This window comes from Ambystoma mexicanum, chromosome 6q (assembly GCF_040938575.1).
Source record: "Ambystoma mexicanum isolate Mex_15411 chromosome 6q, UKY_AmexF1_1, whole genome shotgun sequence".
Lineage (NCBI taxonomy): Eukaryota > Metazoa > Chordata > Amphibia > Caudata > Ambystomatidae > Ambystoma > Ambystoma mexicanum.
Window position 1 is genome coordinate 1406541969 of NC_090937.1, and position 23981 is coordinate 1406565949.

Here is a 23981-nt window from a genome sequence, read left to right on the forward strand (position 1 = left end):
AGCACCTGCTGAACCCATGACAATGATTCTGGATTGTATGAATTGTGCATCTTAGACAAAAGTAACAAGGACATAATGAATCTTTTTTTTTTTTTTTTTTTTTCCTTCTTCTTTTCCCTTTACCTCTGAATTGAGCGTAAACCCAGCTCTAATGAATTTTTCCTAAACTGTTTAATAAGAAGTTGCCGAAGAGTGTAAGAGCAACAGTTGTATTGTTAAATCGGATCAAATGAAATTCCGACACATGAATGTTAAGCAGTTACAATGTTACATGATTGGTTTTTATCAAGATATACTTAATGTGGTTCGAGATTTCAATAAAAAATAAACTTGGAAAAAAAAGACAGGACGTAAAAACACTAGCCAAACGCACAAGTGGCCTTAAGAGCAAGGTGAAAACCAACGCAGATTTCAGCACAGCCAATGCCAAGGAGGTTCATGTATTGCAGTAACAGGTGCGCAATCTAGAAAGCTGAGCTGAGGAGGCAGAATGGCGAGCAAGACGCAACAACATACAGGTGTTGGGACTGCCGGAAGGTGAAGAAGGCACAGACCCAACAAATTATGTGGAGAACATGTTAATACAAGAGATAGGATCAGGTATGCTCACACAGGGGTTCACAGTAGAGAGGGCGCACAGGGCCTAGCTCAGAAAGCCCCAACCGGGTGCCCCACCGCGAGCAATCGTAGCTAAAATATTGAATTATCAAGACAGATCCTAGAATACTTCCGCAAGGGTGGACCGATCATCAGAGCGTTGGCGACTGTCACGGCGTACCAGGACTACACCATGCTGGTACAGAGGCAACAATTACACTATGTAGCTGTCAAACGACAGAGGGAATCCGGCTTTAAATACATGCTTTTATACCGAGCGAAACTGAGTCATCCACAGAAGCAAGGCGTACTACTTCGAGTCATCCGAGGAGGGCGCGAGCTGGCTGGACGCACAAGGTTGCCCGGAGGAAGTGGATGGCCGAGACCGGAGCAGACAGGATAAGTGAACCGGCTTCGCACTATTGATTGACTTGGCCGACGCCAGTTGGGTGTCCCCAATATTGACATGTTTATGAGACAGTTCTGATACCCAAAGTGGCCTAATGAGAATATTGACCGCTGTTTGTGCCTAGCAGCTGGTAGATGTCATGCATAAGAGGGCGCAAAATACCAGCGTGCATAATATACTGTAGCATTAAAGCGCGAGAAGCGGGAGCAGAGCACTCTTACCCCCTAGAAGTTGGTGTACTTGGGATACCAGTAGCGTGGTATCCCCCTGCTGAGATCCAAGTACCGGCATATGCCACGAAAGGACTAGATGCAGGGTAGCCCGAGATCCAGGGATGGAGCTGGCCATCAGCTGGGAATGGGTGGGGTGGGGTGGGAGTTGTGAAGTTAGAAGGGATGTTGAATGTTGGGGAGCAAGCTTACACCCGCACATCACTGTGGAGGATGAGAAGGGAGAGATGCAGTGCAGGATATGATTAAGATGAGAGAATCTCAAGATAGTGACTTGGAATGTTAGGGGGCTCAATAGCTACTTAAAAAGAAATAAGGTCATGATGTATCTGAAGTGGCAGAGGATTGACATTGCCTTATTACAGGAAACCCATTTAATAAAAGATAAACAGGACTTGGTGGGGAGGAAATGGAGAGGGACTACCATAGGGGCAACATATTCGGCGTACGCCAGAGGAGTTATTACTTGGATAGTGCCGCATGTCCCCTTTAAGCTATTGCAGTCCACTGTAGAGCCAGATGGGAGGATGGTGCTGATTAGAGGATTGGTTGAAAACAGAGAGCTGAGCATTATTAACACGTATACCCTGAACCAAGACGCCACCAGCTATTTCAGGAATCTATATAGTGATCAGTCCTATATTGGGGGGGGGCAGTCATATTGGGGGGGGACTTTAACTGTACATTGAACCACAAAGTTGATAGATCTGAAACGAAGATGGTCAAACCTACCCCGGCAGCTAAAGCCCTGAGGACCCTATTTAGAGATTTAAATCTGGAAGATGAGTGGAGGTTGCACCACCCACAGAACAGGCACTACTCCCACTACTTCACCCCACATAACCTACACACGAGGTTAGACTATGTATTTACTGCACCGGAGTTGACCGGGTAACTACTACGGTCGGAATACAAAGCAAGAGTCCTCTCTGACCATGCGCCACTGATTGTAACTTGGCAATACTTGCCACTCAGAGCATGGATCCCGACGTGGAAACTTAGAGCCAAAGCCTTGAAAGGTACAGGGTTCAGAGAGGACCTAAGAAAAGAAATTGTAGAAATTTTTTAGCACAACACGTGGAGTGTAGAATCGGCCAGCATAATATGGGAAGCATTTAAGATGGTGGTAAGGGGAGCTGCAATATCCAAATCCAAGGGGATACAGGTGGAATAACACATGAGCTACACGTAGCAGAGAAGAAATTTGACGATTATGCGTGAGGGCACGCATTCCCCTGAGGAGGCCGGAACTATTAGACAGTTGCAACACGATTGCAGGGTGTATTGGGAGAGACTATTCAACCTGAACTATAAAAAAAGAATATATGGAAAGATGGCACGCAGGGGGGGACAAGCCGGGAAGGCTGCTAGCCTGGTTATATAAGCGTGAGACGCCCAGGCAAATGATCAGAGCAATACTGGGCATAAATGGACAAATGCTGGATACCCAAGAAGGGGTTAACAGAGGCTTCTTAGAATTCTACCAGCAACTATATAAGGATGTGGAAGAGGGTGAAGGGGATAATGTGATAGAAACACTGGCGGACATTGGTCTTCCCAAGTTGGGGACTGTGGAGAGGGAGACCCTTGAGGCTCCAATCACGGTGGTGGAATTCGAAGCAGTGATGAAGCTTCTACCTACTAGCAAGGCTCCTGGGGCAGATGGACTCCCTAGTGAGTTCTACAAGGCATACAGAGGTGTTGGTCGGCCCACTATTAGCAATTTTCAATGAGGCGTTGGATAAAGGGATATTGCTTGAATCCCTAAGAGAGGCGATCATTATCCCACTTCCCAAGCCTGATAAACCATGTATGGAGAGGTGGGGATCAATACGAAAGGAGGGCAACACCTGATATCATTGTATGCTGATGATATGCTGCTGTATTTATTCCCTGAGGAGAACATACAGTATATTTTGAAAGTAATGGAGATATGCGGGGCTGTCTGATATAATCCCAGGAAACCATGTATATTCCCCCTGGGTAGATATAGAGGGCTACCACGGGAGGAACTACTGGTGCTACAAATACAATTGGAGACCAGGACCTTTTAGATACCTTGGGATTGAGGTGTACCACACGGTTGAGGCTGAATACAAACATAACACAGTGAAGGCAGTGGCTAATATTGAAAACAGTATGAGGTTCTGGGCCAAGCTCCCTCTGACCATGATGGGGAGAGTGGCATTGTTAAAGATGGTGGTGTTGCCTAGGTTGTTACATTTCTTTGTGAATATACCGCACTTGATACCTAAACGATTCCTTGTTAAGCTTGAAAGTATATACAGAGGATTCATATGGCACAACACTAGAAACAGGATAGCATTATGGAAACTGCAAAACATGTATGACCGAGGGGGCATTAAATTGCCCAACTTCGAGATTTACTACCCAGCCAGCTGAGGGCTGAATGTGTCCCGTTCTTCCTGAAAGAGTGGGTATGGGTGCCGAAACCACAGCAGGTTGGGAGGACGAGAATTTTGGACTTGGGATGGGAGATTTGGCGACCGGCTTGTCGAATCATGGAAAATCATGGAAAACCCGACACTAGTGGCATTGAAAGGAGTAGACGAGCAATTGAGGAAGGTAATCCGGAGGTATTGGGAACCAACTGGTATAGCAATGCTGGGGGATATATGGAAAGAGGGTAAGGCGGTGGAATTTTTCACACTGGTGGAAGATACTGGTTTACACAGGGGACAATATATTACTTATACTAGACTGGAGCGGAAGATAAGAGACACATGGTCAGAAATAGTGCTGGAGGGCATGTCGGACACAGCTATAGAAACATTTTATGATATATCAGATAGGGGCCACAAAGATTCCCGAATTTATGAACTGCTGATGTCAAGGGTGGGGAAGGAAGTGCTCTAGTTGAGACGGGACAGGGAAGAGGAAGCTGGGGAGCCTATGAATGACGGGTTGTGGATGAGGGTCCAGAGATACCATAAAGTATCCTGGAATGCGGGGCTGCAACAAATCCAATTATATATTACCCATAGGGCGTATGACCCCACAGAGGATTGCAAAGTTCAAGAACGCAGGAATAAGGACGTGTCCTAAATGTGGAGAGGTGAATGCAGGAATGATGCATATGTTCTGGGCGTGCCCAGAGATAGAGATTCTGGGAGGAAGTGGCCCATCACTTGACGGAGAAGGGGATAAAACTGGAGGTAGAATCTCTCTGGGCATGCATGGTTGTTTATTTTTCTAGACCGCTTAAGCTGGCACATATGTGCAAACACAAAGACCTGGCCTATGTACTGGCCAAGTGCAGAGTTGCTATGGGCTGGAAAGCAAGTCACAGACCAAAAGTAGCGGATGGTTGGATGCAGAAATTGTGGTGTGGAGTGAAGCAGCCAACAGAGGGGGGGGGGTTGATGAAGCAGTGACATTGAAGGCCTGGAGGCACCTAGCGGCTACTCTGTCTGAAGATGATGATTCCAAAGGAGTGCGGGAGAAGTTGCTGAAGGGGAGTAAGCTCGAGAGGGGGGAGGGTAATGGGACAGCGATTGACATGATACTGTACAGAACACTTGTAAGTTAATGCTGATGTTCACTGGCTGGTTTTGTTTTTCTTGGTGGTTTTGTTTGTATGTTAAAACTCAATAAAATTGTTTAAAAAAAAAAAACTCTATTCAGGTGTATGTTTCTAATGTATTGTGACAATTAATCTTTTCTAGGTTTAATCGGTTCCCTCTTTTCCATCCTGCAATTTTTCTCCTCTCCTCTGACGGGTGCTGCCTCAGATTATTATGGACGGAGGAAAGTGTTGATGCTCACTGTGGTAAGTGTTATGAATACTTTACTAATAACTCCATCTTTTTAAAATATATTTTCTTGCTTTGTACTGCGTTAAAGTCCCTGATCTACTGTTTCAGAGTACGTTTTATTGCGGGGAAAGAAGACACCTACAGAACGAAAGGTGGACTGCTAGATTTTTTCCGAAAAGGAGAGGGTCCATTTGATGCTCAATGGATGTAAAATAGTTGGTCATGTGGGGCAAAACCTGGGGTATTGCATCCTTTTGGTACGGTAGCACTAGTCCTTGTGATATATCCACTGTCCCAGAGATTTCTTTGTGAGTTATGCATATGGATTTGAAGGCCACCCTTTTTTCTAATTGGGAGGCACTCTAGAAATTTGAGTACGAGGGTGATGTTATTAACTTGTGCCTCAATGCAGAAGAAGCAGGCTTTGTGAATTTGGTCCCTGTAGTCAACAGGCCTTGTCGGAATGGGAGGTCTTTGCAGTTAACCTCATGAAGTGATATTACTTTAGAAAGAGCTAAAGCAATCTGATGTAAGAGGGGCAGCGGGTGAAGATTATCTTGCATACGATGCATGTGTTCAAGCATGTTTCTCTTTTTATTTTTACTACATAATGTATATTTTATTGAACAGAGCAAGTACTTTACACTACAATAGAACACTGTTAGGATCATTCATGTTTGAAGAATAAACAGAGTAAAACACAAATAGGAGGAATAATTGCAATGAAAAGAATTATTACAGATTTTAATTTACAACAATGTCTTATCAAATTTGAAAATAAAACAACTAAGCCTTTTGTACCTCCGAAGCAATTTGAACATGAAGAAGGAAATAGGATGGAACCTAAAACTGCTCCTGGGAATACTGTACAGATACATAAATGGAACTGACCAAGTCAACTACAACATCACCTCAGACAGAGAAAACGCGATAAAACTAGTATTCTGATCACCTAAACCATATGTTTAATTTCAAACCACTCGATTATCATTAAAAACTAATGGACATGCTTGGTCGGAAATGTCAGGAGGAGGGCTCCTTGCTATTTTATGCAAAAGTGGCAGCCTCTCGTCCAAAGTGTTCATTGTCTAGGAGGCAATCGTAGTAAATTCAACTGATTGTTCCCTGGCGGGTATATATTGGGGCTTGCCCCATATACCAAGCAAGGGATCTTGCTGACTGAATTGATGAATGTGGGTTGCATCAGGTTCTACTAAATTGGACATTCATCAGGAGCGAGGAGAGTGCAAGGGGGATACATATTGAATTGGGGTATGAATCTTAAATGGCCTTCCTACACTACTGGACATTTGCCCTCCCTGAGAACTGTGGACAGATTATACCAAACAAATGTATTATCCTATGTTGTCTTTCCAGTTGGGTGTCCTCTCATCTCGATCAGAGGCATATTTTTACCTACAGTTCAGGTAGATCAGTAAATATTGCACTACCAGTATTATTTGTGCTAACCCACGGTACTGTTAAGCGGTTAATGGGTCGGGTACAATTTCGTAATATATTGTCGCTTTTGGTTAAGCTGATGTCTCTTGATGTATTCACTGCACCTATTTTTATTTTTTCAACTTTTTGAAAAATAATCGCCACCCTCCCTCTATGCAACTTTTGCCTAAAATCAACTGTGAATCACCAGTTCCATCCCACAACACAAGATTATCACTTGATTTCCAAACCTTTCGAATATGCTTTTGACCATTATTTCAAGAGGATATACTGCCCATATGTTGAATTGCATTGAGTTTACAATCTTTTCCATTGATACAGAATCATGACCATCTGATTCAGCTCTGTACTGGGCAGTTTATTCATCTCCAAGCCCACTGGCTGCTGGTGATTTTTGCATTTGTTTTTGCATTGGGTGGGGGATTGTAAATATTTCCAGCAGTGAGCGTGAGCTACCAAGCATATCGAGAGGGCAACCATATGCCAAAGAGGGCTCTGCGGGTGGGGCTGGCAGAGGCGTTCTGCCCTATAGACATGTTTTTTTAAATAATGTGTTAAACAGGTGCATTTTCAGTACACTTTCTATGAAGAACAGGTAAATAAGCAATACAATTGTAATCAGTTCATGTAAAAAAATCCTAGAGTATGGCAGGTCACTAATCGTGCAATACAAGAAGCAGTTTCAACATACCCCCAATATATGCTAGTATAGTGCCGTTAAGAATACACTCCTCTTGGATTTGCCTGGTAATGTTAGTACTGCCCCTGTAAGAATACATTGTGTATGGCTTTGCCAAATAAATTGACAGTATTTGCCTCGTAACAGCACACTTGTGCAAGCTTTGCCAAGTACTGCCAGTATTGACACTTTGCATATTGCAGAACCCGCCCTCACCCTGTACCCTCAACCCCGCACATGCTCGGCGATTAATGCTGTGTCACCTCTCATGTGCTCAAACCATGCACACATAACTACACATGCTCCCATTCACACATACGTTATTTGAATTCTTCTATAGCGCATACCGTTCATTGGTGCATCAGAGCGCTTCACAAAATACGAATATAATTGCATATAAGCTATAAAAAAAACGACCAATACACAACAACAAAACGGATTAATGAAACATCAACTTGGATGGTAAAAATTGTCAGAGGCCTTAAAAGACCAATTGCTAACCAAGATTTCAGATTTTTTCTGACCTTCCGGTAGTTGGTCAGAAAGTTAACCACACAAAGATCTCTAGGCAGGGCATTCTACGTGGTCACGGCTGCTGCTGAAAATGATCTTTTTTTTAGTGAAGCCAATTTGAAACTCTGGACTTCCAAATGCTGAGGGGCTTGACTTCTAAGACCTCTTGAGCCCCCTGAAATCTTTCTCAGCCAACTGTGGGCTGGCCAATGCATTGCCTTATAAGTTATGCAAAGTAATTTAAAGGCACTCCTGACCTCCAGAGGAAGTGTGGCAACAAGGAATGAGGAGATTTACCAAGTGGTGATATAGTGGTTGCTGTGACGTTTATTAAATGAAAACATAACGCATCCATCCCAACTCTAAGGGGATTTCCCTATCTAAACTAAAGAAACTCTGGTGCTCGTCAGGAAGTCTGTCACTAGCACAAAACACCATGAAGTCCAGCGACTGTTCATAATCCAGGAGACTCTCTCCCTTCTCCTTGATGTGAAGCAATGAAACGCCTCTCGGGTTGTTCAAAGAAAAAGTTCCACAGAAGTTCTGTTTTCTCTGTAACCCAGCAGAAAATAAACAGTCAAACAAAGTTCTTGTGGGGCTAAGAGAATGGCTCCCTTCTCCTAGCTGGCTCCCCAATGTCTTTCACAGTTCTTAAGAAGATGTGTTGCTCCCTTATGAAGGTTTTCACAATGTCTCGGTTTTGCACAATTCTCGATCCGCCTCACTGGGACGATTAAGCTCTTCCCCGGAATCCCTTCCAACTCTCCAGCACCACACTCCATGGAACTAGACTGGGAACTGTATCACAAATTGGTTCACGGTTTCCCTGTTTCTTTTATAGTTTGCAGGCTCAAAGGATTTTCTGTTTTCCTGGCTTTTTAAGCACAATGAAAATTACAATGTTAACGGTTTTTCTTATCTTTGAGAAAGGCAAGGTTAAGGTCAGGCGCTGACAAGACGGGACTCTTGGCAGGAACTGGTGTTGACCAATCAGTAATGGGTAACAGTGGTGTCGACAGAAGATGATTGGGGTTTGGCTCGATGGACCAGCCCTAGCTGTTACTGGGGTGTGTACAGTGATTCTCTCCTTTGGCATGGGTTTCCACTAGCTATTCGATGTTCGGCTACAGAAAGTGAGCATAAACTATCCACAGGCGTCCAACCCGTATAGGCCCCTCTGTTGTACTTTCCAGTGTCGATGAGATTACCCTGTTTTTATGGTGTTTCGAGTAGTTGGGGTCTCTGCTTCTAGGACAATGTTTCTCCTCAATTGCTAAGGTAGGTGTTCTCAGTTCATATTATTCACTGTTCTCCCTTGTTCCCTTAAGTTTCATGTAATGCCTAAAGAGTCTCTTAAACAGCTCGTCCGCTCCTCCCAGACTTTCATTAACTCCTGTTCTGTATTGGGATCGGGAGCCTTCACTGTGTCAGTAGTATGTCGGATGACAATCACCTTATCACACAGCTGGCTATCGAGAAGCGCAAAAGGGTCTGGAACTTCCTTGCCTGTACAGAACATTCTGTCACCACCTCTCTGGATACTGTTCAGGTGTGTCTAAGGAGCTGAACGAACGGATAGGGTTAGCGGTTTGGTGCAGTTGTTGGACCATCTGGTCCACCCACTATAGGTCATGCCACCACGACCAATCTCCATCCTTCTGTAGGGCCGACTTTCGGCCAACTAGTATGATACTTCCCCATGTCTTACGAACAATGTACTTCTGGTCAACTGGGGTGTTCTGCCACTCCCTCTTGTTCGGCTTGCCGCTCACCCACCGGCCACTAGCTTTTAGTTGTATACTATTTGCCGTTCTGTCTTTATGCAGGGTGCCTATTCCCTTCTTCGTTTCTGCTTTCTCCATGGCCACACCCTGTCGGCCTGTGAAACGTCCTTGTGCATTCGCTTGAACCACACCCTCCATGTCTCTTTCTCAAGCTTCTGTGGTCTGCTTTCGAGTGTTCTCCCGGCTTCCATCTCTCTGATTCTCGATTTCTCTCTCCACCTCGACTGCTCACTCTGGTTCTCTCTCTGGTACTCTTTTTAGTCTCCTTCTGGAACCCTTCTGGCTTCTTCTTTTTCCTGATGCCCTGATATAGTACGGTCCGCCCTGACGTAACATCCGTTGAATGGAATACAGCTGTTCTGGTGTTTTTCCTGCTTGCTTGTAGCGTTCTCATGAGCTTCTTCGTCTCAGGACCTAATCCATCAATGTAGTTCGATGATTCACAGTAACGCATGGTTGAAGACATGAGTTTTAGACACATGGTCTAGGTCTTACCGTCAGCCTACCAGTTTGTACTTTAAGGGGGCTGTTCTCCCAATCTCATCCTCCTCACCAGGAGAGCAGTCTCTCCATGATATCCTCCCACATTTTACCACGCCTAGGGGAACTATTGGTTAGCTGCCTCACCTCCTTAACCTCATGGGGAGCGGTTCTCCCCTGAGGAGAAGTGAAGCCATCTGAAGGATCATCACAGAAGCCTATGCAAGGAGAGCAGAATTTGCATTATCTGATCGAATTTCCACACTCCCATCACCAATCGTGCATCAGTGTTGAAGGCAGCCCTCAAAGGAGCCAGTGAAGAATATGGTAGCCCAGACCAGATAAAATTTCTATAATCAATACGAGATAGCATTAAGACTTGTACTAGAGTATAAAGGTGACAAGGTGAAATAAAGCAAACAGATGGAAGTTTGTCGATTTTCGCTAGGCCATTAATATGAGGAAACAAGCTAAGTCGCGAGTCTAACATAAAACCCAGTGATTTCACCAGCTATGAAATACCACATTAAGAGCCCAGAGTTTTTGCATTAAGGAACCTATTTAAAAAGATTGGTTGAATATTGAAAGAGGTCACTAAAAAGAAATGGTCTTTGCCTCGTCCAATTTAAAATAAATAATAATAATGTTCTGCCATCCAGGCTTAAATCTCAAACAGACACTCGCCTATACAGGACATATATCTTTCTCTGAATAGATTCCCAGATATAATTGTGTATCGTCAGCATATTGGTGCAGATCAATGTCAAATTCTGCAACCAAATTGCTCAATAGCTCCATATAAAGGTTAAACGGCACAGGTGAAATACTTGAACCCTGAGGGACCCCAATTGGAGTACCATCACACAACACTGTTTATTTTTAAATGTACCTGTTGAACATCGATCCTGTTCCCTCAGCTACACTCCTCTTCTTAAGCCTGCACAGCAACAGAACGCGGAGGTGTATGTTGATTGACACTTCCCTGAACTGCCACTCCCTGCTCATAGAAGGACAAGACTGTGCCTCCTTGATGCGAATTGCTGGCTGCGAGGACTGAAACGTTGCAGGCTTCAACTTGGGGTAGTGCCCCAAATGAGTCTGCAGCGCCTTTTGTTACTGCAAACCGTTGCAATGATTCTGTAATGCAAAATGGTCCTGAAATAGAGCACTGTGCATGGCCAAATGAGCAAAGATCAGTGCGTTCTGGTGGAGGGTTCACTCCACCACCTACTTTGCACCAGTCATCACTGACAACACCCTTAACCACATCATTGGAACAGAAATGTGACCCCTTCCAGAAAAGAGATGTGAATGTTTCTGTGAACAAACTAGTTTCAGCAAAAAGCCAAATCCCTCAATCTTCCGTTTTGTCTTTTATGAGTAATTATATGCCCCCTTTGCTAGTTAGTATCACTTTAATAGCATCCACTGTGCCAGTATTCGGCTGAAAATAATTGTGTAACTCTACTCTCTGCTTATACCCAAATTTCATCACTAGTAAATGGAATTGAGTGGAGCATGCTTTACTTTCCACCTTTTTCATATCTCCCAAGATCAAAGTTTGGTCTGATATGGCATGGTCTGAAATGGCATTTTCCCTAACATTTGCAGCACCCCTCTTTACATGAAGCATTTAGATAAATCAGGAATAATATAATTCTTTCATGGACTTTGTGTTATGGGAATGTACAGCAAAGGTAGTAGTAATGCACTGTTGGTTGACTTGGCATCTGATAAGTCTGATTAAAAACGGGTAACATGCTGCAGATCTGTTAAGAATTTCCCAGACATTAAGTTCCAGATTCTTGTTCCCTTGCTGCAACATTCAACCTCTGTGTTCTACAGCATGGTCTGGCATGGATTCACATGCTCGTGAATATTTCCTGTCGTCAGGCTGGGAATCCTCGGTAAAAGAAAAGATAGTTTCACTTTAAAACTGTATTTCTCCTCTAAACCAATCGCTGTCCTCTCGGTCATACTGCCCCCATCCGATGACCGTCATCTCCCTAAGACCCGCCTCTGGCAGCCTTCTTCATATTTTTATCCCACGTTTCAGTGTTGGAGTTCTCAAGTTGCTCTCTGAGCTATTTTGGATGTTTTTTCCAATTTATTTGCAGAAAAGTTTTATTTTTATTCCATCGGAGCCCGTGTGCTCATATCTTCATCGGCTGGCAACGGGGATCCGTTGTCGGTGAAGTTGTGCGCCTCTCAAGGGTGATTTTATTATTTATTTGCATATCTGTGTTTGCGTTAAACATTTTAGCAAAACAACCTTAATACCTTTAGCCATACGTAGCCAGTTCTTTGTCTAATTAATCCTTTATATTAATCCTACCATTAAATTAAAACATCTGCATCTTTTACAGCAGTGGCTCCAATACATTCCAATAGAATTGAACTGTTGCAATTAGCAAATGCATTAGAGTTCTTCCTATTCATAGATGCCACCTGTCTTCTGACAATAGAGTTCTGAACACTTCCACGAACCAGCCAAAGTATTCTGTACATTTCAAGATGAAAGACGGACAGATAGTAAATAGGTGGCAACAGGTTTCTTTGAGTTCAGCTATTTTACACAACCTCCATCCAGAATGTCTTGTATCTCCTTGGGATATGACTGAAAAATGTCATTAGATCTACATAAATTAAATCGGATCCTTATGAAGGCTGCCCGTATCTTTGGATTTGGGCATTTCCTAAGGTAGGGTTGAACGTCACCTTGTTTCCTTGCTTCTATAGCCAATTGTGTGTGCAGTTTTAATTTGGTGACTTTGTCTACAGTATGAATCCAATTGTATTCAAATTGTTTTTTTTTCACCCTACCTGGAGTAGTCAAAAGATCTTCAATCGAGCAGCTTGTTTCTTTAGGAAGGTCTATGCATTTGTTCCCCCTTGCACTTAGGTATTTATTGGATTCCTTCAGAAGCTCCTTACTGATCCCTTTTGATCACATATGGAGGATTAGCACAGTTGCATTTTCGGAACAGGCTTAGTAGCTTCCAATCATCTGAAGATTTGAGATCGTAATACCAGTTCTTTCCTCAGCACCTGGATGGGGATTGATCGAGGGAGCTCAAGCACTTTCTTCCAGAAGGACCCTTCCATGCGGACCCACAAATTAGCAGGTAGGTCAGCAAACGCCTCAGAGCCATATGTTAGAACCAGCACAACTTTCGCAACATAGAAGTCTGATTGGCTTCAGTGTAAATTTACAGTATTTCTTCTTCAGTATGCTCGCCTGAGAAGCAAGCATATCGGCTTTCTGTTTTTGGTATAGAAATTAATTTGTATCTTTTAGACTTCTTGTAATCCAGATCCCCAGATATTTAAAGCTCTTAACCTGGTCCATTTCTAGATGATCAAGAAAGCATCTTTTTTTTTGTAGCCATGCAACCTTTTTTCAGCGTGATGATCTTAGTTTTGCTGATATTTATCGCCAAAATTATTTACCTCTGCATATTCTTGTAAACGGTTTTATTGTCTTTGGAGCCCTACTGCAGTATTGTACTAAATCATCAGCGTACAGAAGATGGGTTATTCTCATATCTACAAGTTTAAGTGAAAAACTTCTACAAGCTTTCATAAATTCCTCCAAATCAACAATGTAGAAATTGTAGAGGGCGGGTGCCAAAGCACATCCCTGCTTGACTTGGGATTTTGTCTGTTAGATAGCCTTTCATAGATAGGCCAATACGTATGGTCATGTTTATGTACAGTCCTTGTGTTTGTATTTCTTTGTGTAGGCAGGCTGTGCTGCACTCCCATTGGTTCCTGTTTTCTTCCATCCAATCAGGGACCGGCAGGCTTCAGCCGGCCCTCTCAGCAAAGGCCCACTTCCAAGGCCCCTGTCCGCTTCCGGAACGCTAATTGTGGTCCTCCCTGCACCTTAACCACAAGAGCTGCCACCTCACTCCTCTAAGAAATCCGGACTGCCTTGACTTTGCCACCTCCAGAACTATGGGTTAGTTCCCTCCTTATGGACTCACTCCTACTGCCTTTGACTATCACTGTTCTTTTTGCTTGTTGCTTCCTAAAACCTTTTTCTAACATCCGATTCCAAGATTGAAAAAGTTAAATCTTGCTGTTTTTGCTTTGTGCTAAAAAGACAAATCTTGCATTGCAAAATTCTCTGTATTTTGCTTGTATGCTGTTTCTTCTCTCTAACTTGCCAGCCCAGTGACCTCGCCACTCTTTTGTCCCACACCTACCTGCCTTATCCCCACCAGTATCTCCATCCTCTCCTCACTTCCACCCCAATGGCGCTTTGTTTCTCCCATCTTTTCCAATTGCTTCTCCATTGACTATCGTTCCCTTCTCACGAAGTCTGGTAGGAAGAAGTTCAAAAAGGATATCTTGGCCTCTAACCCTGGTCTTCCTATCACTGACACCTACTCCAGTGCTTCTGCCAGACAGACCCTTACCGACATCCTCTTTGTCGTTCCTCCGCCAGATCTATGGACTCCTCATACGGTCTCTGTGCTCTGCCCTATCTCCACCTCTCCCATTAATGGTGGCACTCGCTGGGAAGTTCTCATGGCTTCCTTCGACTCCTCTAAAGTCATCATTGTCTACCTAAATGGCACTGTCGTGGTCCAAGGCCCTCAGGCCAATCTCCTCCTCTTAGATAGGCGCTTCCCTCGCCTCATCAATTTCCTCTCATCTCCTGCTGTCCCCTCCTCTTCCCCCTTGGCTACGTTGCCCTCACTCTCCTCCTCCTCCTCTTCCCCTCCTAGGGCTCTTTCTCCTCCGCAGGGCGTACCTCTGATCTTTACCCCTTCCCGGAAGGCCTTTAAGGCTGGCAATCTTCTTCATATTGCCACTCTCAACTCTCGCTCTTCCGTCAAACACTCCTCTGACATCTGCCACCTCCTTTAAGAACTAGACCTTGATGTCCTTGGTTTTACTGAGACATGGTTCACGGCCAGCTCTGTCACAAGCTTTGACACTCTCCTCCCTGATGGCTACAAGATCCTCTCAGCACCCAGATCCTCCCGGTCCGGTTGGGGGTAGTCCTGATCTTTCCTGAGTGGATTCCTGCCTATATCATTCCCACTCAGACCTACTCCTCTTTTGAATGCCTTGCCTGTTGGCTTTCTCTCTCGCCTACCCATTCCCTTACTGTGGTTACCATCTACCGGCCTCCTGGTCAAATCACCTCATTTCTCTCTGAGTTGGCAGATCTCTCCTCCTCCCTCCTGGCCTCTACCACTCAACTCCTCCTCCTCGGTGACCAAAATATACATTTAGACTATCCTTGCTCCTCCTCTGTACTCTTCCGTGACCTCTGCGACTCCTTCTCCCTGTCCATCCTCCCCTCTGGCCAGACTACTCACTCTGCAGGGCACAAACTCGATGTCTTGATCTCTTATGACCTCCCCCTCTCCATCCCTCTGACCACTCCTCTCTCCTGGAGTGATCACTCCCTCCTCTCATCTCTCCCTCTCTTCCCGCCAAGCCTACCCCAACACTGCCACCTACCTCCTCGGACATCCGGCCCATGAAGCGTGTGTCAGTTGAGGCTTTTGCTGCCACTTTCTCTCTCCCTCCCTCCCCCTCTCCACCTTTGGCTGTCTCACATCCTGACACAGCCCTGTCTCTACTCTACTCTTCAATTTCTGATACGCTTGATGCTCTTGCCCCTGTCATGAGGATCCATTTGAAGTCCAAAGCCAAGTGCAATTCCTGGTATGACTCTGACCTAGCTACACTTAAACGTAAGTGTAGGGCAGCTGAGAGGAAATGGAGGACTTCCTGTTCATCCTCTGACAAACTGGCCTATCGCCTGCTGCAAAGGCAATACCGACTGTGTCCTCACCAAGAAGAGAGTCCACATTCAAGCTCGTGTCTCTGCGGCATCTAACAACTCGGCCAAACTCTTTAAAATCTGCAAGGAGCTGGCCAACCCTGCTGCAGTCTCTACCCCTCCTGTTGCCTCCCAGGCTCTTTGCAATGCCCTTGCTTCTCACTTCATTTAAAAAACCCAGGACATCCTGTCCACCCTCTCCACCCACACCCCTCCTCTCCCCTCTCCATCTGTGCTTGCTGACCCTCCTTTAGCCACCCTCCCACCATCCTTCTCGTCCTTTCCTCTTTTCACACCTGACAAGGTCGCTCGCTAGACAAGTCCGATCTATGAAAGCCTCGTCAAAACAGGTTCATCCCTGTTCCTCTAAAACCATCAAGGACCACATTGACGCCCTCGCTCCGGCCCTTGCTGAGTTTTGCAACCGCTCCTTTGCCTCAGGATCCTTCCCCTCCCCTCTGAAGCACTCCGTTGTGCATCCTCTTCGCAAGAAACCCACAGCCGATCCTTCTTGTCCAGCTAACTATCGCCCAATTTCCATTACTCCCTTTCTTGGCAAACTCCTGGAAAAGTTGGCCATCTCTCAGCTTAACCTTCATTCCAATTCTGTTGGCTGTCTCCATGACCAACAGTCTGGCTTCAGAGCTGCCAGAAGCACGCAAACTGCTCTCCTGAACATCCGTGAAGATCTGGTCTCCAACCTTGACTCTAACATTCCCTCTCTCCTCATCTTCCTCGATCTCTTCTGCCTTCGACACGGTCAACCATACCATCCTGCTCAACCGTCTCCGTGAAAACCTGGGTATCACTGATCAGGCTCTGGTCGGCTGACCTGTTTCCTCTCAGATCGACCCTCCCAGGTCCTTCCTTTCATCTATCTTCCTCTCTACCTGTGGTGTTCCGCAGGGGTCTAACCTCTTGTCCTGGCTTTTCAACCAATACCTGGCAACGCTTGCCCACTGCATTGCCACTTTCTGCTCAAATTTCCAGTGCTGCGCTGACGACGCTCAACTCATTTTCAGGCTGCCCTCTGCCACCGCCTCTCCCTCTCTCATCTCTGATTGCCTAACTGCCATTCAAGATTGGTGTTCCGCCAATGATCTTTGTCTGAATGCCAGCAATATGGAGATCCTCCTCATCGGCACGCCTTCACCATCCTTTCCCCTCTCTCTGGCCGGCCTCCCTTGGCCCTCCTCCTACCCCCAACTGGGATGCTAAGAACCTCGGTCATCTTTGACTCCACCCTTTCCTTCTCCGCCCACATCTCTGAGGTCTCTATAAAGTCAAATTTCCCACTGCACTTCCTCAGAGGTACTCTGCCTTTCTTCTCCTTCCCCCAGAAGCTCATGGTATCCCAAGCTCTTGTTCTCTCTAGCTTGGACTATTGCAACAGCCTCTTTCTAAATCTACCTGCCTCTACTCTCCGCCCTCTGCAACTAATCCAGAACAGGACTGCGAGACTTGTCCTTGGCCTCAAGCCCTGGGATCGTATCTCTCCTTTATTATTTATTTATTGTTATTTATCTGTTTCTCCTCTGCACTTTCTGCTTCTCCCTCCTTCCATGCCCTTTTCCTCTCCCATGCACTTGCGTGTTCTCAATGTCACTGGGCCTAGTAAGATCGCTGTTTTGTTCTCCCCTGTTCCCCTCCCTTGCCGTGCTCTGAAACACTTGTGTACGAGCATGATAGAAATAAAATATCAATCAAAAAAGCAGATCGGGTAGTCACTGTTTCTTCGCCAATTTATCCCATAGAAGTTGACTTTTCAGGCTATCATAGGCCTTAGTAAAATCCAGAAATGCCAGGTGGAGTTTGTTGTTGTTCTCAATGGTTTTGCTCTTCAATAGGTTTATCAGGGGGCCGGAGGCGCTGTGCCAAGGCCTTTGACAAAACCTGCTTGAAAACAAACGTTCAAGCCATTTTTCTGGGTTAACGGGGACAACCTTTTCAGGAGTAGGGTTGTGTACATTTTCCCCAGCATGTTCAATAGCGCTATAGGCCTATAGTTGTTTGGGTCTGAGTGGCTACTATTTTTAAATATAGGGATAATATGCGCTGTCTTCCATAATGGTGGTATGGCTTTGGTCAGGATTTTCTCTTTTAAGCACCAGATCCAGTATAGAAGCCCATTGGTCAGGATTTTCTCTTAATAGGTTAGATCATCAGGTCCTGGCGCTCGGGAAGAACTTAAACCTTTGAGAGTAACCAGATCATGATCATATGACAGGGTCCAAGGAGAAGATGTTTTTACCATTGGCGGTGCTTTTGCGCTTGGGGATGCGAACAAGGAAGCAAGAAATGTAGACCAAATCGCTTCAGATGCACAATTCGCCTGCAATGATTTTGGAGGCCAATTCAATGCTCTTACGAGGAACAAGGTTTCTGCAGAGGATTTGTTGGACAAAGAACGTAGCATAGATTCTGCATCTTTCTAGTACAGGATGCGTCTATGGCTAATATACCAGGCTTTATAGTTGGATTTGAGCCGTTCTGGAGACGGATGGATTTTTTTTTTTTTTTTTTTTTTTTTGCTGTTGCAAGAGTTTTCTTAGCTCTTTTCTTGACCAACGAAGCATCATAGCAGTGATGATGTAGATTTTCTATATCTTGCACTTTATTTTTAGCACAGTATATCATCAGGATAGAAGTGTAATCCCCTGTGCTCCGTGCTTTGGGTATAGTCTTCTCATTCATCTCATCTGATAAGGACTTAAAGTTTGTATTACAGCTTGAGCATTCATTTTCAAACGGTAGCCATTGTTGATCACTTCGACCTGGGTGTTTATTATAGGTTTAGATCTCGAAACCTCGTCATACCATGAAAACTTAAGCCAGTTATGATCACTTCTTGACATGCTCAGAACTTCAAGGGACTTCACATTCATAGTTCAATTTTGTGAAATAAAAATGTAGTTGATGACTGACTTTAGCACACCTCTCTTCCACGTGGGGTGCCACTGGTTTCTCTCATAGCATCCATTTGTTACATATAAATCACGCCTTAGCATCAATTCTACCCATAAATTTATCTTTTCGGTATAGCCAATGTTGGGTTCCGAATTATCAACTTCCTGCAGGTGTTTCATCGAGGGATGGGTGGCATTAAAGTCTCCACAAAGAATGATAGAATTGGTCCAGGTATATGCTTTGTCAATGGGTTTTTGCCAGGTTATCCCGCATTTCTTTTGGGATAATATCTTGGACAGTCTAATAGATATTAATTATGATAATATGGGCCGTCGCAGTCGCTGGTTTTTGGGGATCACTGACCCTTCTCAAGATTGAATATTGAAGGAAAAGGGCCAATCGTGGCATGTTTAATTATTTTATAGTTTGATTTCTTATTGACTAACAGACCAGCGCGCAGTCTTCCTGTGGGCCCTTGGCTGGCCGGATTTGAAGTGAAGAGAAACCATCGAGGGTCAGTTCCACCAATAACCATGTTTCTTGAAAACAGATGAAATCCCAGTCTTCCCAGGTGACCGCTCCCTCCTCCAATAGATGCACAAATCCCTGAGCGGCTGATGATAGGAGGGTTGTCATATTGGCCGTGCAGCATCTTATTAGTAGTGGTGGTTTTTGATTTAGAGCTAATGCCGGCAACCAAGCCCAAGACAGTTCGTAAATGCACCTCTTTGAGGAGTGAATTTGTTCGTGTGACCTATTATACTGTAATAGACCAGAATAGTTATCAAAGGTAACAGTTAATTCTTGGTCTGATCATTTTTTTACAATCTCTTCCCACGACGTTTAGTTCTAGATGGTTCTCAAGGTTGGTGCTCAATTTGCCGAGATCTTACTGACTTCTGATCACTGGTAATCACCTGGTCACGGACTGTCTTAGGTATTCTCCCTCCCTCAGATATTTTGTATATTTCTGGCTTTTCTGCAAGGTCCGTTAAGTCAAATCCTATCGATAGAAAACTAGCCATGGTAGTTAGGAGTAGGTCTTTTAGTATAATGGAGATATACAAAGTCCAACCTCTTCTCTCTTAGAAACTCAACAAAGGTTAAGTCTTCACTGGTAATTTGTCTCAATTGTGGAATATAATGACATAATTTCACCACATTGTGCCTATTTAAAATGCGATGATCTTGCTCCTTGGCCACTCTTTCCAGTGTCAGGGAACAAGAGTAGTCTTTTGTGGAATGTGGGTCAATACCAGAGTTTTCTGATTTCAAATTCTTATGTAAAGATTTGTATCTGGCATTGGCCAAAGATATTTGCTCAGTTGTTTGTTGAGTAGATTTAGTTAGTTCTCTGAGTGTAACCTGAAGGGAGGAGCTTGGTAGTCTCTTGTTCAGTCTCCTCAGTAGTTCCAAGGAACGAAGCACTCAGTCTCCTCACTGGCACCATAGTAGATCTTTTTTCTTTAAGGAATGGTTTTTGGAGGCCATTTTCTTGTGGCTTCAACATTTGCATGCGCAATCAAACACTCTTTTCTGCCAGTGTTCGAAAAGGCCTCTCCCTCCAAGTTGGTTGATTTCTGTCTTGTTTTCCTTTTCTACTTCATTTTGAAGAGGCTGTGTAGGAGCAGTAACACACCCTTTCTCCTTCTCTAAATGATTATCCGATTCGGGCGGAATATCATTCTCAATTAATTTAATTGAATAAACTGAGAGATCAAGAAGAGAATTAGGCTCCTCCTGCGTTGCATTATCAGGCAATTCATCTTCTAATTGGATTTCTTTTCTTTTTTTGAATTGTATTGTTTGCATTGTTAGTGAACGTCTCCTGGTTTTTGTTGGTAAAGTTAGTTTCTTAAAGGTGCGTGAATCATTACCTCATGCACGTGAAGTAGTTTTCTGCACCATGGATTTTGCAGTTTTCTCTTTGGATCTAAACAGCGGGTAGGATTTAGCTCCTTCTCCTTTCTCATGGATATGTTTCTTCCAACGAGTATTAAGAGCTATTTTGTTTGGATTTTTGTAAATCTTGTTCCGTAATACTTGGGCTGCTTATTTTTTTTTTTTTTTTTAAAACCTTTATTTTTGGTTTTTGTGTAGTCCTGTAACGACATAATAACAAATACACACCCACATTAGGGTGGACTTAACTCTGCGCCATGTCCCACACACCTGTCCTCCTCCCACCGCTCCCCTCCCCACCCCCTCGCTCGGCCCATGATTCTACTGTTCGTGCTATCTTGTTTCCAGGTCGATGTAGCATGGAAATAGTGCTGCTAGTCCTGTGCCTTCACTGAGACCCTTCTCTTGTGTCTGAGGCAACTGGTTGGCTGGTAAAGACCTCCTCCGATTCTCTTAGCAAGAATGTTATCAACGGTCCCCAGATGTCTGGAGGTCGGGCATGTAGGGGAAGTAGCTTGACAAAGTCTGTTTCCACATCCTGGCAGTAAAGGATATCTTTGCGCCAGGCGCTGAACGATGGAGGGGGGCCTCGGCCCCAGGACATGGCCACTCTCCTTCGGGCCAGTGTCAACAGAAGACCTGTCAGTTTCCTTGTCGGGGCAGCGAGCAGCCTCGTCATACCCAGCAATGCCGCAGTCTGGCTCGGCTGTATCGCCTCTCCCACTATTGCTGCAGTTGTCTCCAAGACTTGATTCCAGAATGGTGTTATTTCGGGGCAGTCCCATGCCAAATGGACGAAGTCTGCCGAATGTTCCCCACATCTCTCACATTTCGCAGCTGTTTCAGGGTGATGTTTGTTCGCTTTCGCAGGTGTATAGTAGGTCTGGTGTAGGAAGTTGAAGTGGATTAGTTTAAAGCGTGTGTTGAGGGCGATTTTTTGAGTCTGCTTCAAGATGAAAGTCCAGTCTTCCGCTGATATTGTACTGTGCAGGGCTCTTTCCCATCTGGTCTTTGCTTGGCCGAGTTTAGGTGATGTATCGGTAGTAATAGCTTTGTAGATTTGTGACACTAGCTTGCCTTCACCCTGCGCTTGAATGGCGTTGTGAAGTAATTGCCAGGTCCGTGGCTGTCTTGGGAAATCTGGTAGGATCGCTTGAAATGTGTAACGGGTCCTGAAGTAGAGGAATACATCGAGTGCGGTGGTGCCTCCTTTCGCTTTAGCTTGTTGCGGAGTTATAAAGCCGTCTTCTGTGAAGAGATCCCCCAGAGTCTCAATTTTCAACTTTTCGGCCCACTGATGAAACACTTTTTCAGATGTGAGTGGAACTCCTGGAATGAATTTAACTGGTAACAGTGGGGAGTATCTCGTTTTTACCCCTTGCCTTTGGGCCAGTCGCAGCCACACTCTGTAAGTTGAGAGCATTACGTTCATGGTGGAGTTGGGAATGGGAATTTGACTGAAGATTACTGCGGTTAACAGATTCGGTGTTGCCAGCGCCCGTTCCACCTGAACGTGGGGTCTGATTGTGTGGGAGGCGTACCAGTGACTGAGAAATTGTGCTTGCGCTGCCCAGAAGTACTTTTCCAGGTCCGGGAGGGCAAGGCCACCACTTGTCACCGGAAGTGTTAGCGTTGCATATGCCACTCTGGCCGGTTTATTTGCCCATAGGAGTTCAAGGACCATGCTCTTCAGTCTCTTCAGATAAGTTTGAGGAAGGAATATTGGAATATTGGAAAACAGGTAGAGTAATTTTGGTAGGATCACCATCTTAACTAGGGAGACCCTTCCCCAGAGCGTTAGTGGAAGGGTCTTCCATCTTGTCACTTTTTCCTGGAGGGACTTGGTCACCTCTTCGTAATTGTCTCGGAACACCTTGTGATAGTTCAAGGACATTTGGATTCCCAGGTAGCGGACATTGGACGTTTTCCAAGTGAATTGGAAGTCATCTACAAAGGGTTTGGTGGCTGGAGTCAGCGGGAAGATGATGGACTTTGACTGATTGATTTTCAGGCCAGAGGCTGTTCCAAATTTGATTACTTCCCTCATGACAGGGTTCAGGTTCTCTTCGGGATTGCGGACGAATAGGACCACGTCGTCTGCGTAGAGGGATATTATGAGCTTGTGTGGTCCGATAACAAGACCTCTTTGTTGTCGATGTTCTCTTAGGATGGAGGCCAGCGGTTCCATCACCAGGGCGAAGATCAATGCTGAAAGTGGACAGCCTTGTCTGGTGCCTCGCTGGAGTATCACTGGAGCCGATTTTGCCGTGCCTATAATGATGTTGGAGCGTGGCTCGTTGTATAATAACGAAACTAGTTTGACAAAGCGGGCTCCCAGACCCATTCTGGTGAGTACAGCGAACATAAATGGCCATTCCACCGAGTCGAATGCCTTTTCAGCGTCGAGGAGGACCGCTATTGCTTGAGTTGAGGGATCTAGTGCTTCAATGACGCTGAACAGCCTCCTGATGCCGAAGGTCGTGTTGCGGCCAGGAATGAAGCCTGCCTGGTCTGCTAGGACGAGGGTGGGCATCAATGGTAGTAGCCTGTTGGCAAGCACTTTTGCGAGTATTTTGTTGTCGAGGTTGAGGAGGGAGATGGGCCTGTACGACGCACAATCCTCTGGTGGCTTGCCTGGTTTATGCAGGAGGATGACGTTGGCCTCACGGGAGGAATGGGGGAGAGTCTCCTTTTCTAGTGCTTCGGCATATACTGTCGCCAGGAGGGGGGCGAGGGTGGTGGCGAAGGCTTTGTAAAACTCTCCTGTTAGGCCATCTGGGCCAGGAGCTTTTGAGCTAGGGAGGGATTTGATGGCTTCTGTGATCTCCTCTTGTGTGATTAGGTCGTTCAGTGGTTCCCGCAGGGAGTGCTCGACCCAGTATAACTCTGCGTCTTCGAGGTATTCCAACGAGACTTGTGGGTCGTTGTTGTGGCTGTTGCTGTATAGGTCTTGATAGAAAAGCCTGAATTCCTCTGCTATGTCTTCATCAGTGTGGACGAAGTGTCCCTGCCTGGTCTGAATCCTTTCAATTGGCGCTAGTTTATTGTGTGCCTTGACCAGATTTGCCAGGAGGGCGCCCGGTCTTTGACCCTCGCCGTATTGTCTGATTAGGCTGTTGCGGTTTAGAAATTTCACTTCTCGATCTGCTGCGCTATTGAATTTTTGTAGCTCTTCTCTCAGAGCGACTGGTATGTTCGGGTTGGTTGCGCTCACGCGCTGAAGTTCGAGTTGTTTTAGTTTCCCTTCACAAATTGTCAGCTCCCGTCGTATAAGTTTCAATATGCCATTTTCTTTAGCGTGGCAGACCCCTCTGACGAAACACTTTAGAGTTTCCCACAGTGTGCTGGGTGAGGCTACGGAACCTGTGTTGACTTCGAGGAACACCGCAATCTCTTCTCTTAGTTCGGCAGCGAACACCTCGTCTCGCATCGAGCCGGTT

General features: G+C 45.2%; 1 protein-coding gene across 2 annotated transcripts in view; it reads left to right on the forward strand.

Moving 5' to 3' along the window:
* MFSD10 (major facilitator superfamily domain containing 10) overlaps window positions 1–23981 on the forward strand; it is a 999075-nt gene that overhangs the window by 242822 nt on the left and 732272 nt on the right. For both annotated transcript variants that reach the window (XM_069632064.1, XM_069632063.1), the window contains exon 4: window positions 4923–5026. In XM_069632064.1, the coding sequence (XP_069488165.1) occupies window positions 4923–5026 (104 nt within the window). The remainder of the gene's footprint in view (window positions 1–4922; window positions 5027–23981) is intronic.